Raw genomic sequence first — 16,520 nt, forward strand, 5'->3', positions numbered from 1 at the left:
TTAGGATACCACCATCCTTCCAGTCATGTAGATTCACAACCTCAGTCATCCTTCAATCTTCCCTCCTCTTCACCACCACCCCTATCCAAACAGTTGCCAAATCTACCTTGCCAACATCTCTTATGTACATTATTTGCACTCACACAGAGATCACTCTAGTTGAAGACATTGCTATCTTTTGCCTGGACTATGGTAACAGCCTCCTAATTGGTATCTCTGTTCTGACCATCTCTCCCTTCTCCCATCTATCCTCCAGACAACCACAAAAGTAATTTTCCTAAAGTAGAAGTTTGACCACCTCACTCTCCTAACTCAAGAAACTACAGTGGCAAACTGCCCCAAGAGATCTTGGGTGTACAAGATGTCTATTTCCCTTTGATCATCGTTAACATATAGACTGAAATTCTGATTCAAGAGGGTTTCTTGAGTTGCTATTGATGCCTTACTTTCTAGGAGCTGTATTTTCAATTAGGCTATTTTCAAATACATTATTTTGGTGGGAGGGTTTCTAAGCAGTATTAGATATAATTAGTATGACATTCTATCCTAGGAAAAAAAAAATTAAAAATACTAACCTATGCATCGGAGAGATACCACCGTTTTTGAGAAACAGACGTTACTAGGAAAGAAGAACAAAAATAATTGTCATAAATTATGAACATCATTTCCAGAATATTTAAGAAACTCTCATGCTTTCAAATATTCTCTTTTCTTTACTCCCAAGAATTAACAAGATGAAGTAAAAATATATATATATTTCTCATTGATAAAAAGTAAAAATTACTCAAATGAGAGTATTGGGTTCTAGGATCCTCTTGTACTATTCCTTAAGGAAGACATTTATTTTCAAACAATTGTGCTCATAACTTTGATGCCATTCCTAGATGTAAACAGTAAAACCAATGATTTTTCTTGGAGAAAAGTAAAATAAAATCAAAATTCTACATTTGGGACGCCAACACGTACGCTGTCAGATGAGAAAATGGCAATTCTGCCATACTGGGGAATAAGGAGAAGTAAAGAAAGAATAAAAGAAGAAACACAAATTAAAAAGAAAAGCTCTCAAAATAATGAGATTAGTTCAACAGATATTGTTGTTAAAGTAACAGCAGATAGACTCTAGATGTATCAATGAGGAATAAAAGTTGTGTATCAATGGATTTGTGTAAAAATATTGTGTGTGTGTGTGTGTGTGTGTGTGTGTGTGTGTGTCTCCCTTCCCCTTCTCCTCCCCTCCTCTCCCCCCACTGATTTTTCTTGCCTGCAGAACTGAATATTTAACCAAGGCAGGAAGACACTCAAAGCTTATAACCCATCCACCAATTGTGCTTTGTTTATTAGGTGTGTAACCTAATAAATCAGGCTTTTATAAATGGATGTACTAGGACATGTGCATATTACTTTCTTCAAGGCTATGCTAGTCTTATTTATTTTCTGTAAAAATAGAACTAGGAATCCAGGGAATTAAGAGACAGATTGATATACGGCCCCACTCCCAGGCTTTCCACTCATCATAAAGGAGAATTAGGGTACTTACCACCAAAAGCCAGCACCTGGCTAGCTAACATAGGTAGTAACTCTTATAGAAATAAAATGAACTGGGGAGTAAATAAGGTTCATAGAAAGCAGAAAAGGTTTTGTTTTATTTTTTAAAGCTACATGCAGGAGAGAATGCCCTTTTTGTTTGGAAAAAATATTACCCTTCTCCTTAGAAGGACATACAACTTTTGGCAATATAAAATTACTTCTCCCAGGTAAGTAGGGCAATATCTATTTCAAAGCATGCTAGGGCTTAAGGGAACTCAGTCCATCATCCTGGCTAAAAATTAACCTACAACTATAGCAACATAGATTTAGAGCTAGAAGAGATCTTCTGTCACCTAGCCCAATCACCACATTTTACAAATGAGGAAAGCAAGGTCCAGAGAGGCGAACTGATTTTGCTGCCAATTCTGGAAATGAACCCAGATCCTTTGATTCTAAATTCAGCAACTTTCTACTCTACCAAACTGTCCTTAGTACATTTTCCTTTTGGAGTTCTAGTTTCTTTGCTGCAACAACCAACAGCTCACTTAAATTGACAACTTATTATGGGACTGACAATTTTAGAGCGCTGAACCTAGAGTCAGGAAGACTCGAGTTCAAATGTAGCCTCAGATATTTCATAGCTATGTGACCCTGAAGTCAGTAACACCTGAGTTCAAATCTAGCCTCAGACACTTTCTAGCTGTGTGACTCTAGGCAAGTTACTTAACCTGTCTGCCTCAGTTTCCTCTTCTGTGAAATGAGAATAATTGCACATACTTAGTAGGGTTGTTGTGAGGATCAGAAGAGATAATTATAAAACTCTTAGCACAGTGCCTGGCACATAGTAAGTGTTATAAAAATGCTAAGTGTTATTATTATTATTACTTGTGTTGTGTGACCCTGAACAAGTCACTTAATCAGTTTACCTCAGTTTCTTTTTTCTATAAACTGGAGATGATAGCCCATACCTTGCAGAGCTGTGAGGACCAAATGAGATATCTCTAAAGCTCTTAGCATAGTGTCTGGCACATAGTAAGTGGTATATAAATGTTACCTTTTTTTAGCAGTTATGGTAAGAATTTTTCCTTAGGCAAGGAAGAATACCGAAGAAGAAAGGGCACATGAATTTGGTTCAAATGATCTAAATTAAGGTGTGAGCAAGGGCCACTTAGTAGCAATCAGCCCTTTGGCAGGTCGCAAAGCTTCATTTTCCTCATTTATAAAATGATAAAACCACTATTATGTACTGCTGACCTCATAAGGCTATTTATGGACTAAGTGAAAATTGTAAGTACTAAAGAATAGTAACTGTGAAGTCCCTTTATAAATGTGAGTTATTTGGTCATTAGTAAATTTGAAGAAGAGGCATGAGAGGGAGTAAGTGTAAATGTAAGATAAGTTAAAACAATTAAATTGATAGCTTCTCAGATCAGACCTAGTTAAACTCCAATATTCTCCTAATAATGGGTCTATCCATAAAGGAAATTGCTTCATACAATTTCTCCTTATTATTCTTTGTATTTCCTAGCTGTTCCCAACATGGCATTTTTCAAGGAAGAAAAGAAAATAAACAAACACTGGTATAGAGGACCCGTCTACCTGTTGTAGAGTCTTTCGTATAAGTCTACATTTCTAGCACTCAGGTTCAACTTCATATAGCTTGTGGCACCACTTTCATCTGTTATTCCTCGACTAGAGTAAAAACTATTCCTGGAAAAAAAAATCAAATTCAACATCAGTCTTCATCATAAGTAATCACACCTTCTTTTATCTCGTAAGGCCTATTATACGGATACACCGAGTTAAAACAACAACCTCCTTATCCAAAATCTTAACACCTAGTCATATGGTCACCTTCAAACATTAAATCATAACCTAATTTCATCAGCCCCAAATGGTAAATAAGAGGTCAAACTGTAGTGTTCCAGTCAAGAAAAGAGAAAAATGAATAATGTGTTGGGAAAATAGATACATTGGAAAGTCCAAACTGTGAATTGTATATGTAACAAAATATACTTTTCTGATCAAAATCCCATAGAAACTTAACAATAGTCAGTCTTAAAACTCAATTAAGTCTGTTTAAAGTCTGCATATTTTTGTTCATTTAAAAATATTTCACCAGGTAATAGATAGCTGGTTTTGCACAGTATAAAGATTTGGTTTTGAAGATTTCCACATGGAAAAGACTTTGCAGTATCCCAAAAGACCATGGGAAAACAACCTGGAAGGAATGTAACAAATATAACAGCATGTTTTTGTTTTCATTTTTGTTTTTTAAGTTTTATTGGTGCCTTTTGCTTTCTGAATATACACCCTCCCACCACCACCATCACTGATTCAAAACAGCAATCCATAATTATTACCCAATCAAGATTTTGGTGGCTATGGTCTGCAGACCTCCAGAACAATATCCTTCCTTCCTCAATGAATTCAGTGTCTGGTTTATAGTTTATAGTCTTTATCTTCTCCCCAACTCTAGCTATCATACTAGGGGACTTCAACATCATATTGTTACTACCTCAAACATCTAACCTCCCAATTTTTCAATTTATTCATCTCCTATGACCTCATTCTCAACCTACCTCTGTCACACACAAAGATGACAAAATCATATCCTTGATCTTGTCACTCACTGATGCTCCACATCCATGTTTGTGAATTTTAAAATTCCTTTTATTTGATTATAATCTGTTGTCATTCCACCTTTCCCTTAGCTTTGTAACTTCAAATCCTGTTCTTTGTCTTCACCACAACTTCTAAACCCTCCTTCTAAATCCTCTGATCTTTTCCAGACCATCACCCCTGCACTGACTACATTCTGTTCCCTTCTCCATCTTGAACCTTTGGTGAACTCACTGAACTCTATACTGTCCTTTTTTCAAGTCCCTTGCCTCTATCAAAAATCTTGCCCTGTCTAACTCCAGCCTTGGATTACTACTCCCCCCACCCCTATCCAATAGCTTCATGTGATACTGAACAAAGCTGGAGAAAATCACATGTTGTGATCATTGTATTGACAAGGTGTGAGAAATAATTCATTTAGACCCACACTCTATTCCAATCAATATTAACCAATTTGATATGATTCCATAGGGGTAGTGATTATAAGTTCTGTACATTAGACCCCAGAGCTATAAACTGCAGACTGTAAGTTCACTTGCCTAATCATAAGAAGCCAACTAGAGGACCTCCACCCTTGCTTTTCCCTGTTGTAATGATCAAGTTCAGTGTAGCAGAGGTGACTCAATTACCTGGAAAATCCTCCAACTTATTTTTGTACCTCCGCATCATTCTCTCTTGCCCAACGTGAGGAGGTAACCATCTTATGACCACTTAGTTGAGATGCCCCATGCTTCACCCAACCCTAGACAACCCGCTGACATACCATTTCCACCTGATGGATCATTTTTGGCACACTAAGCAAGGTCTATCAATCAATGGGATGCTGTACTCTGTACAGGCCCTCTAGAATGTTCAAGTATCAAATCTGGTATCAAGCCTTATAAAAATAAGGCCCTGGAAGAAGGGAGCACCTCAAATAGTGAGGAAAATCTGAGGTCCAATTCATTAGAAGGGCACATCTAATAAAGTGACACTGGCTCAGAACTGTGCCTAGTGATTTTTCTTGTAGGTTAGGCAATTATAATCCCCACAAAGGTTCACTGCAAACTTATGATACAAAATCTCAACCAGGCCCTCACTTCTGCAAAGCAATTCTTTTACTTCCTTAATTAATCTACTATCCCACTCACCACAGTGGCTCTTCCAAAACCTTTCATCTCTCCACAAACTTCCCATAGCTCCTCTTCTGTACCCTCTCAGCTGAGAACCTTGCCTCATATTTCACAGAAAAAAACTGAGGCCATTCACTGAGAGCTCTCTCTTTTCCCCCATTCCTCATCTAATATCATTAAAATGCCTTCTGCCATTATTTCCTCTTGTGCTCTTGTCTCACATGAAGAGGCGGCCCTTCATGTGAGGTGCACAAATGCGCCCATTCCATCCTATTTTCTTCAGTCAATTGACCTCTTTATCATTACCATTCTTTCATTTATCTTCAATCTCTTCCTGTCTTCTGGCTGCTTTCCTTCTGCATACAAAAGTGCCCTTTCTCACTCATCCTCCAAAAACTCTCACTTGATCTTCTTTCACGCCCACCAGCTATCATCTTTGCTTTTTTGGCCAAGATCCTTGAGAATGCTTTCTATAACTAGTGCATCCACTTTCTCTCCTCTCATTTTCTTCTTAACCTCCTACATTCCTTTTTCTGACCTCAACAAACCTCGGAAACTGCTCTCTCCAAAGTTTGCAATGACATCTTAACTGCCAAATCTAATAGCCTTTTCTGAATCCTTAGCCTTCCTGACCTCTGCAGCCACTGACACTGTCAATCATCAACTTCTTGTTGATACTGTCATGACATTACTCTTAGTTTTCTTAGTTCTCCTCCTACCTGGCTGACCATTCCTCCAGCCTTCTTTGCTGGATCTTCATACAGATTACATCCACTAATTACACGTGTCCCCAAAGGCTCTGTCCTGAGTCCTTTTTCTCTTTTCTTTCTATAACATTTTGCTTAGTGATCTCATCAGCTCCCATGGATTCAATTACCATCTGTATACAGATGACAATCAGATCTACTTGTCTGACCTCTCTCCTAATGTCTAGTCTGTATCTCCACTGCCTCTGAAGTTGGATGTTGTGCAAACATTATTTTATATTCAACATGTACAAAAGTGAACTCATCTTTCTGACCAAATCCTCCCTTCTTAATTTCCCTATTATTACCAAGGGTACTACCACCCTCCCACTCACCCAGACTCCCAGCCTGGATCAAATTTAAACTCCTTTGTTTAGCTTTTAAAGCCCTTCATAACCTGGCCTCTTCCTATTCTTCACTCTTCTTGTATCTTATTCCCTCCACATACTATTGGATCCAGTAACACTGTTCTCCTTGCTATTCTTTACACATTATACTCCCTCTTCTGACTGAGCATTTTCATGGCTGTCCCACATACCTGGAACACTCCCTCTTCATATCTATCTCTTATCTCCCCTGGCTTTCTTCAAATCAAAGCTAAAGTTCCACCTTCTCCAAGAAACCTATGTTATTTTTACTGCCTTTCCTCTATAACTATCTGTTATTTATTCCATATATATCTTGTTTGTACATAGTTGTTTGCAATTAGATTGTGAACTCCTTAAGAGCAGAAACTTTTTTTTTGCTTTGCTTTGTATCCCCAACACTTAGCATAGTTCCCAGTACATAGTAAATACTTAATAAATGCTAGGTGGTTGATTGAGTCAATGTAAAGCTACAAGACACCTGATCCAAAGCCCCAATGGAAGGAAAAAGTTAAGAGAGAGCAAAGTGATAACCGAGACCGCTCCAAAGAACTATTTGAAGGAGCAATGACAGAACTGTCCGTGTCACGAAATTTCCAATTGTATTAGATTTAGTTAGCCCCCAGCATATGTTCCCCTGCCTTTCATCATAGAATTTCCAAAGCAGCTTTGATAAGTTCCAAAATCAGCTATTCTTTCTCTTTATTTTTTCTCCATATGTGTAAGTTATAGGGGAAAGAAGAAATCAGTCATTTACAGAAATTTTGCTGCAGTTTGCTTTTCAAAATCTTCATTGGTTTTATTATGCTACCTTTTTATAGCTACCTGGTATTTTTAAAAGCACATGGTCATTAAAAAGCAAACTATCTAATTGCTGATGAATGGGGTCAGTCAGTCATAAATACAAAAAGGCCCTCAACACTCCTCCCTGCTCCCAACCCCCACACACCACAAGCAAGGCTGAGGGTAGAGAGCAGGGATCAAAGCTTTTCCTGGTTTTTTTGTTTGGAAATCATTTAGAGGCAGAGACATGGAATTCAAGACTGGAGTAAGAAGGGTGAGAAAATGAAATCCTGTGACTTAATCACCTAGCATTTATTAAGTACTTATTATGTGCCAGGAACTATCCTAAGTGTTGGGGATACAAAGAAATTCAGTCATCTACCATAAGGAAGAGTGTAGGCTTCAGGAAAGCCTCCAAGACACTAGACAGGTGGCCCACAGCTGGCCACATTGTGGCCAAAATACATACTATGTCCCCCTTAATTGAGAACTCAGTGCTCTGTATAGACTGGACAAAGCTATGAGATAAGTGTGGATATATAAAGCTCTCACTATAGAAAAATGTCTCAGATTTATTTTTTAAATCAGCAAAATCAACACGCTGACTGTGTATGACAATACCTACAATGTTCCATACTCACAGTCATCTTTTCAATGAAAGGGAGAGTGCCAAATTTTCTCATCTTTGCTCAGGGGATGTCATTATATGTGTGTATGTGTGTGTCTCTATACATACACACATGTGTGTATATATATATATATATATATATATATATCACACATCATAAAAACAATGTTTTGTTCTCTTCATGTAGCAATTATAGTTACTGCATCATATTTTGGTGGGGGGGGGGGGTTGCTATATGGCCTTTTCTACTAATCTTGGCTTCTAAGGTTCACTGGAACTTGTAAGCATTGACTTCCCACGGACAACATGATAAAATGCCAACTCAACTTCATTTCTGGCCTCAGGATTCCTACTTTTCAAGAATTTTCTCTCATTATTTCCATATAGAAACTCTCCATTGTAGCCAGACTGATCTAACTCACCCGAACAAGCCTTTTGTATTCCTGGATCTGTGTAAGGGCTTATACCATTATCCCCAAATTAATGCTTGCCCATCAAGATCCAGTTCAAATCCTATTAATTCCATGAAACCTTCCCTGAATATTCTAAACCAGACAAATGATCTCTATTTTACCTGAATGTAGCATTTGTCTGAACCAAAGGTGGGGAACCTCAAGTCACATGTGGCCCTCTAGGTCCTCAAGTGAAGCCCTTTGACTAAATCCAAACTTCACAGAACAAATCCCCTTAATAAAAGGATTTATTCTGTAAAACTTGGACTCAGTCAAAAGCCCACACCCAAGGACCTAGAAGGCAACATGTGGCTTCAAGGCCACAAGTTCCCTACCCCTGGACTCTGAATCAATCATTAGAAAATGAAATATGGCTGAGAATATGACTGATTTTTACTGTTGGGTACATGTCCAATTTCTCTATTTAAAACAAAAGTTATTGAGGGTTGAGACCATAAAAAAGATATTGTTAAATGTCAGTAGTGAGAGAAATGATTATTTTTCTATAATATTAATAACCAATTATTAAATTAGGACTTAGGTTTTTTTCTTTCTATTTCTTCATACAGGGACTAACTCTTGCAAGTCATTCAGCCTGCCTCTAAAGGACAAGGCTGACAGACGAGATTGGCCTAATATTAAGGGTACATGCTCCACAATCTTGGGTGGACTCCACCCAAATAGGGGACCTTACTTCTACTTAGAGTGATCTACAGAATCTAATCTAGGTGCATTCCAGCCCTAAACCATAGAGGCCATGTCCTTGCACCCCTCCATTGCAGTCTAAGGGAGCTCATCACATTAAGGAGAAAATCAACCAAAGTGGTCTGGGTAGAGATGGATTCTTTTGTCCAGATTGCTGGAGGTGGCAGAGTCTCATGATCAAATCATGTTCTCAGTGGGAGGAGCCAAAGACTTTTAGGCCACCTCATCATTAATACGTCCACTCCCTCATTAACTGTTAACCAGTCAGGGTTGGTTTTCACCTTTCAGGGGCACCTTCTTTTCCAAACGTATTTAAGCATTCAGGGATCTCCATGGTTTTCTCTTTGGTTACTAAGAAAAACCACTGACCATCAATTTATTGATTATCAGCTAGCCTGATTGATAAACTGATTATTAATTACTCAGAACCTCCTCAGGCTTTTAATTCATCTCAGTTGTACATACATAAACAGGCAATTTAATGAATACTTCAGAGAATCTCAGGTCTGGAAAGGAGCCTCAAATGAGGCAGTGTAGTACAGAGAAATACTGGCTCTGCAGTCATAGAACCTGGTAGGTCCTGTGGTAGGACCCAGTCAGTTCTACCTCTATGCTTACTGCCTGTGTGACACTGGGCAAGTCACTTAACCTCCCTAGATCTCACCTTTCAAATAAGGGGGTTGAACTGAACAGCCTTTCAGGTGCCTTCCAGCTCTGTATTTATAATCCCATGACCCAAGTCCAGCCCCTACATGAACAGCAATCCTCTCTACATCATCCTGATAAAAATCTAGTTTTTACTCCTCCAAAAAGCAAAGTAGAAGAGAAAAACAAGCAAAACTAAGAGAATAATACAACAATGTTGAATTCTGAGTAACAGAAAAACAAATGAAGATCCTGGAGAAAAGATAATGAACTATCTCCTCCTTCACAGCAGAAAGGATAGGGGCTACAAAGACTGAATATTGCATATATTGTTAAATATATTCACTGCATTTTTGCTTTGTCTTTCAAAACAATTAAATGAAGAAGAAAGCTAGGATGGGAGAGGAATGACTTTAATATTAAAACATTTTTAAATCTTTAATTATAAGAAACCCACTACCTCCAAAGGCAAGCCATTCTACTTTTGGATAACTCCAATAATTAGAAAGCTTTTCTGTACATCTTCAACTTTTAGCCATTATTCCTTGTACTACCATTTTGGACCAAGCAAAAACCAGTTTAATCCCTCTTCCACATGGTAGCCATCTTCAAGTATTTAAAAGGGAGGCAGAGTGCAGGTTGGTTGTCCTCCCTGACACCAACCTATTAGGGACATCAATTTATGTTGGTAATGATTTCTTGCTCACTCATAACTAAACCAAACATCTCTCCATTCATGACAAGGTAGGAGATCAAAGACATATTACATGTGATCCTTTTCCTTCCATATTAGACGTATGTCATACTCACGTGTTATACCCCATATCTTTACATGCTATCTTTCCGTAATAATCATTCCAGTCATCTTGGCACACAGGATACCAGGATTTGTTGTGAGATGAGTAAACCTGAAGGATAAATTTTGGTCCATAGAGGCGAACTGCATTTAAAAATAGGGATTTGTTTCAATGAGTTTTATTTTAAAAAATACCTAAGGCTTAAATTCTCTCATTTAGATATATACAAATAACTTAAAATACTTATTTTATAGAGATCTGTAGAATCCTAGAGTTAGAAGTTCTCTTAGAGACCAAAATGTCAAAATCTTTCATTTTACATGAGAAACTAAGAACCAGAGAGCATAATCAGCTTGCCCAAGTCAGCACAGTGTCTTGTCATTGTAGTTGGAGTTACTAGACCTAGGATAGAGTCTCTGTCATATCACTGTGTTTATTTCACTTAACCCCTATGGCCCTTAGTTTCCTCATATGGAAAATAAGAAAGGAAACAAGCATCATTAAGCTTTGTGCCAGGCACTGTGCTAAGTGCTTTACAAATATCATCTCATTTGATTCTCACAACAACTCTGGGAGGTGAGTGTTATTACTATGCTTCAGGACAGTGTATCTCAACAAAGACAAAGAGCTGGAAGTCAAAACCCTTCCAGATACATGAAAGAAATCATTTCATTTTCACAAGCAGAGCTAGTCATTATAACCTTACTAAGATATTTGCTTCAGGCCAATAAACCCAAGTCAAAGAGCCAATATCGAGAAAGAGAAAGAAAATCTAGGAGTGTGAATATTGTGATCTCAAGAAAAGTTAGGGAGGGAAGTCAGGGTCTGAACAAGCTCTCATTGCCAGCCAGAGAATGTTCATTGTTATCCAGGGAGCAAGGACAGGATCCACTGCCTAGTCTGGAGAAAAGGAGCGTCATTATAGTCCTAGATTAGGAGGCCAAAAACTCATAGGGGACTCATATTTGAGTGCATCTGTGGGTGCGAACCTGACACAAATTTAGTATAAACAAATGATAAGGGAAATAGATTTTAGAAGAATTAAGGTACCTAAAGGTCTTGACAAAAGAAATCTACATCAGCTCCTAGAATTTAATCTAACATCTAGCCTGGCTGACCCTAGATAAGATTAAATGCTAAAGAAAGGGGGTGATAAGATGAAAAGAAAAAAACCCAAAGAAAAGACAGTCTTACATCTGCATTTAGGAACAGGACTGACAGAGAAGATCTCTTAAAAAATTGTAATTTTCTTTTTATTTGTTCCATTTAGTTCTTGTCTTTAACTATAGTGCTTAATAGTGGAACTCTTAAATTTAAAAGTACTTAAAAATAGAGTTGCCCAGACTGTTTTCAGAAAATAGAGCAAAGAAGAAGGGAAAAGCTTCTATCTTCTCACAAAGATTAGGTTAATTCAGAGGAGAGAAGTGGTAGTGGTAAGAAAGAAGAAAAAGAGGGTTCACAAGGCAGCAGTATGACAAGCTACATGACTTCCTTTGGTCTCTTCTGGTCAAGTAGGATCTGAAGGAAAGCATAACCTTGCTAAGATTGTTTTCATACTCTTGGAATAGCACTATGTGGCTTGTTTTTAAGTTCCAGAAGAAAACAAAGTGGGGGGTGAGGGGAGTCTATGTCTATGTAGACTTATAAACATAACCTGCTAATGATTTTGAAATACCATCCAGACAGCAATGTAAAAGAGTACAAAATTTAAATCTCATTGCAAATATACTTACCTGTAGAGTTACTGAAAGAATACATAACAAAATTTATAAATATTTTTTAAAATTTCATTCAACTGTCATAAAGTTATATTGAATTCACAGATTTACAGAAAATATTTTAAATGACCACTACATAATTATTAACATTCTCACTATATAACATTATTATATTAGTAACTATTAATAAACATTATTCCTTGCTCTTTTCTAATCTTTTTTCTACAACATAAAATTTGGTATCTTGAAAAACAAATGTCCAAAATAAATTTAAGGACACCTACTTTTGAAGATAATTCTGTCTTTTAGCACTATAATCTGCTTTCAATTGTCCACTTAACAAAAGTTTAAATAGTTTTTTAAGACTACTAATGATTAGAATACTCTCCTAATTTGTTCTACTTATAATCGAATAAAATCCCAAATCCTTGAAGCAATGGTGGGGCTTCTCTCCACCAATGCAAATCACAGGCCTGCCACATGTTAGTAAGATCATCTTTGTGAATTTGTCATTAAAAAAAGTCACTTGGTGAATAGGAAAATTTCTAAGCAATAAGGAAAACACGAAACAGTATCTTCTCATTAATTTCTAGATATACTTACCACAATGGTTCTCATCTTCACCACTAGGACAATGTGATATTCCATCACACCAGTAAGTTGGACTGATACAAGTTCCTGAGGTTCCACATTCTATTCCAGAATTTGGACAGCTATTTTTCACTTACGGGGGAAAAAAAGCAAATGAAATATAAACATGAAACTCACTAAGAAGGAAAAGAGTAATAAATCACAAATTCTACTAGGTTTTTAGCTCTTCTCTCTCAATGCTATATGTAATTTTAGCAAATTTACAAGTATAATAAAAATTTATGAATGAACAGGTCCTCCATTAATAGAAATAATACTGTCAATACTAGCGGGAAAACAAATCCCCAGATAAAGCGTCACTTTCAATAATCTGAAAGAGTATTTTTCATTACTAGCTAACTGTTCATATTTACCAATAAATTTTATTCACATTTGCTAGTAAAAATTCTATATACACATATGCACACAATTATATACATACCTATGTGTATATATAAATGGCTATATGTATATGATATACACATTGTGCAATTCCAAGAATACAAAAATAATCTTGGTAAATTACTTTAGTTCTGTTTATATTTTCCTAGTCAAAAAGAATAATCTTTGAATTAGAATAGACAGGACAAAAATGGAATCATCACCCAGGTCACTCTGTCTATGGTTGTCCCACATGGCTCTTTTCCTGTGACCTTTTCTCTTCTCCCTCTACAGTATTTCACTTGGTAATTTTTATCATTTTTCATGGTTTCAATTATCATCTTTGTGCTGAGGAATCTCACAGCCACTTATCTAGCCCTAACATTTCTGCCCTCCAGAATCATATCTCCAGTTATCTATTAGACATCTTAAACTCAACATGTCTAAAGCTGAATTCATTATCTTTCCCTCAACATCTTCCCCCTCCCAAATTCCTCTATTACCATCAGAGAATGGGAATTCACCTACATTGAGAACCTAAATTTTCTTCTCAGCTCTTCTTACTCTGTCATATAAATCTGTTGCCAATGACTATTCCAACTTCAAAATATTGCTCAAATATGCTTTCTTCTCTCCTTTGACAAATATGAAAACCATAACCAAAAAAAACTTTATATACCATATTTTTTAAATTAAAGCTACCCAGAATTCTTAGAACCAGAGAGAAAAGTGAGAATAAAAAGAAACCAACAGTTGACCTCTAAAGGAAACCTCAAAATGAAAGCTCCAATAATGTCATAGCCAAAAACCAGAGCTTCCATATTATGGAAAAAAAATCTACAAGAAGCTAAAAAGGAATTCAAGTGCCAAGGATCCTTAATCAAGAATCTATAAGATTTAACAATGGCAACTATAAAGGAGAAGGGAGCTTAGAATACAACATTCCAAAAGTCAAGACATAAAGACTTACCAAAAAAAAAAGATAACCTATTGACAAAACAAAGTATAATACTCTAGGGGTGGAAGAGAATGGGCCTTTACTAGGAATGATGGATTTCCAAACATTCTTGATGAAAAAGCTAGAACTAAGTAGATACTTTCCAATGAAAATGTAAGCACTAAGAGAAAATCAGAAAGGAAAACACACTTGTTTAAACTAAAAAGGAATGTGTAAGGATGAAATGCTTACATGTTAATAAAGAGATTTTAAAAAAATATCTTCTCAGATTCCTAATTTCCTCATGGGTCACAGAGAAAGGCAAAGATAACATAAGGTCTGAAGATAGTTTTATTATGCTTTAATATTCTTGGAGAAGTAAAAAATGTAGGGACAGAGTACTATACTGGGGAAGAGAAGAGGAGGAATGGGAAGGAAATCACTATTGTATTATAGAGATACATAAGAAAAAAAGTATATAGTCATGGAAAAAAGGGTGGAGAGAACAAGCAACCAATGAACCACATTTCGTTTGAATACAATTACACACACCGACTTAGTCACAGACATTGAGATTTGTTATAGAAAAACATTGATATCCAAAGGGAAATAGGAAGGAACAGGAACAAAAGGAGGTAGAGAGAGATCTAAGAGGAAGGACAGGATAGGTAAGCAAAGAGTAGTAAGCAAAACAAAGTCAAAAGTTTGAGGACACCTGAATGTGTTGTTTATAAGAAACACACCTAAGACACAAAGATTCACAAAGAGTTAAAATTAATGGATGGAGCAAAATCTATTGTGTGTCAGCTGAACTCAAAAACTTAGAGGTAGCAATTATAATTTCCAATAAGTCTATGGTAAATATAAAAATGATAAAGAGAAATCAGCAAAGAAATTATGTTGCTAAAGGTACCATAAAGAACACATCAATATACCCAATAGCACATCATCTAAAAACTTAATGTAAAAGTTAAACAAAATAAAGAATTAAATAGAAAAATTATAATCGTGAGGGAACTTACTGTATTCTTTCAGACCTAGACAAATCCTAACCAAAAATTAGTAAGTTAAGAACCTGACAAGAATTTTAAAACAATTAGAAATAATATTTTATATATAATATTTTTCTGTTGGTTAATGAATGAAAATAGAAGTAAACTTACATAACTCTTAGCTTATCATGGTATCTTTACAAAAATTGATCCTATTTTAGGACATAGTGACCTCTTGCCAAAATGAGGAAAAGAAGAAATACTAAACCCACCATTTATTTCAAACAGAATAGATGACCCCTTGTCAATTATGTTATATAGTGGATTCTTATTGGGATGCAGCGTAAAGTACATGGCTTTTTAATATCAATTTTAAATCAGATTTTATGAGATCACTTCAAAGTCCCAGAAATGAAGGAAAGTCATGACAAAGTCCCAACAATTCAAAATATCATGCCTAATTATCATATTTTTAAACTGATATTGTACTTTACTTAGTGAATGCAAAATATTCAAATAAAAATTAATAGACACTTAATACATAGGTAGTCAGGACCAAAACCAAGCCAATCTGTCTATTCTATCTAACCAATTCTATCAATACTACCTTTATAACATTTCTCATATATGCTTCCTCCTGTTCTCAGACATTGTCATAACTCTGATGAAGGGCCATATCATGCCACATAACACCATCCAGAAGAACAGGAGCAGAATTTGACCAAAGGCACAAGACCTCTACCTAGACACTGAGGGTGCTGATGTGAACAAACCAAAGCAAAGTCAAGCAATATGAAGAAATACCTTGGACTGATAGATGACAAAGGGGTAAACTTGGAAGCAAAGAATAACCTCATAAGTCCAAGTAAAGCCTCAGAAAAAAAGTGTCCTTGTCATAAGGATTTTAAGAGTACCTGGAATAAATAAAACAAAATGTAAGGGCTAGAGGGGACAAAATGGCAAGGAGAATGGTACCTTAAAAGAGATGGTGGGAAATCTCATGCAAGAACTGATTACTTGAAAATCAGAATGAACTAAATGGAAAACAATGACTCAGTGAGACAAGAAATATTAAAATAAAATTACAAAATTGAAAAAAGGAAATACAAGAGATATATTATGAAAAACAGATAACTTGGAAAATATGCAAAGGAGAGATAATATAAAAATATTTGAAGTACCTGAAAGTACTTGAAAAAAATGCCTGGATAATGGCAACCAGGAAATATAAATGAACAAGAACACAAAGTGAAAACAAAAGGAATCCAAGTTAAGTTCAGAAAAAAACCTCAGAACAGAAAATCCTCAAATTATTATAGCCAAAATCCAGAGCTTCCAGGGCAAAGAACCAGTTAAAAACAAAGGAACCATAATCACAATCACACAAGAATTGAGAGCCACTATAAAAGCTCAGAAAGCTTAGAAAATGAAATTCCAAAAGTCAAAAGATAAAGGCTTTCAATCATGAAAAATTTGTCTG

At 36.1% G+C, this 16,520-nt stretch overlaps 1 protein-coding gene across 1 annotated transcript in view; it reads right to left on the reverse strand.

Annotated features, from left to right (window-relative positions):
• Positions 1-16,520, reverse strand: part of TMPRSS2 (transmembrane serine protease 2) — a 73,433-nt gene that overhangs the window by 31,174 nt on the left and 25,739 nt on the right. Inside the window, exons 4-7 of the mRNA XM_036744151.1 lie at positions 12,704-12,823; positions 10,396-10,525; positions 3,127-3,237; positions 576-619 (exon numbers count right to left, since the gene is read on the reverse strand). Of these exons, the coding sequence (XP_036600046.1) occupies positions 576-619; positions 3,127-3,237; positions 10,396-10,525; positions 12,704-12,823 (405 nt within the window). The remainder of the gene's footprint in view (positions 1-575; positions 620-3,126; positions 3,238-10,395; positions 10,526-12,703; positions 12,824-16,520) is intronic.

The sequence above is a fragment of the Trichosurus vulpecula genome, chromosome 2 (assembly GCF_011100635.1).
Source record: "Trichosurus vulpecula isolate mTriVul1 chromosome 2, mTriVul1.pri, whole genome shotgun sequence".
Lineage (NCBI taxonomy): Eukaryota > Metazoa > Chordata > Mammalia > Diprotodontia > Phalangeridae > Trichosurus > Trichosurus vulpecula.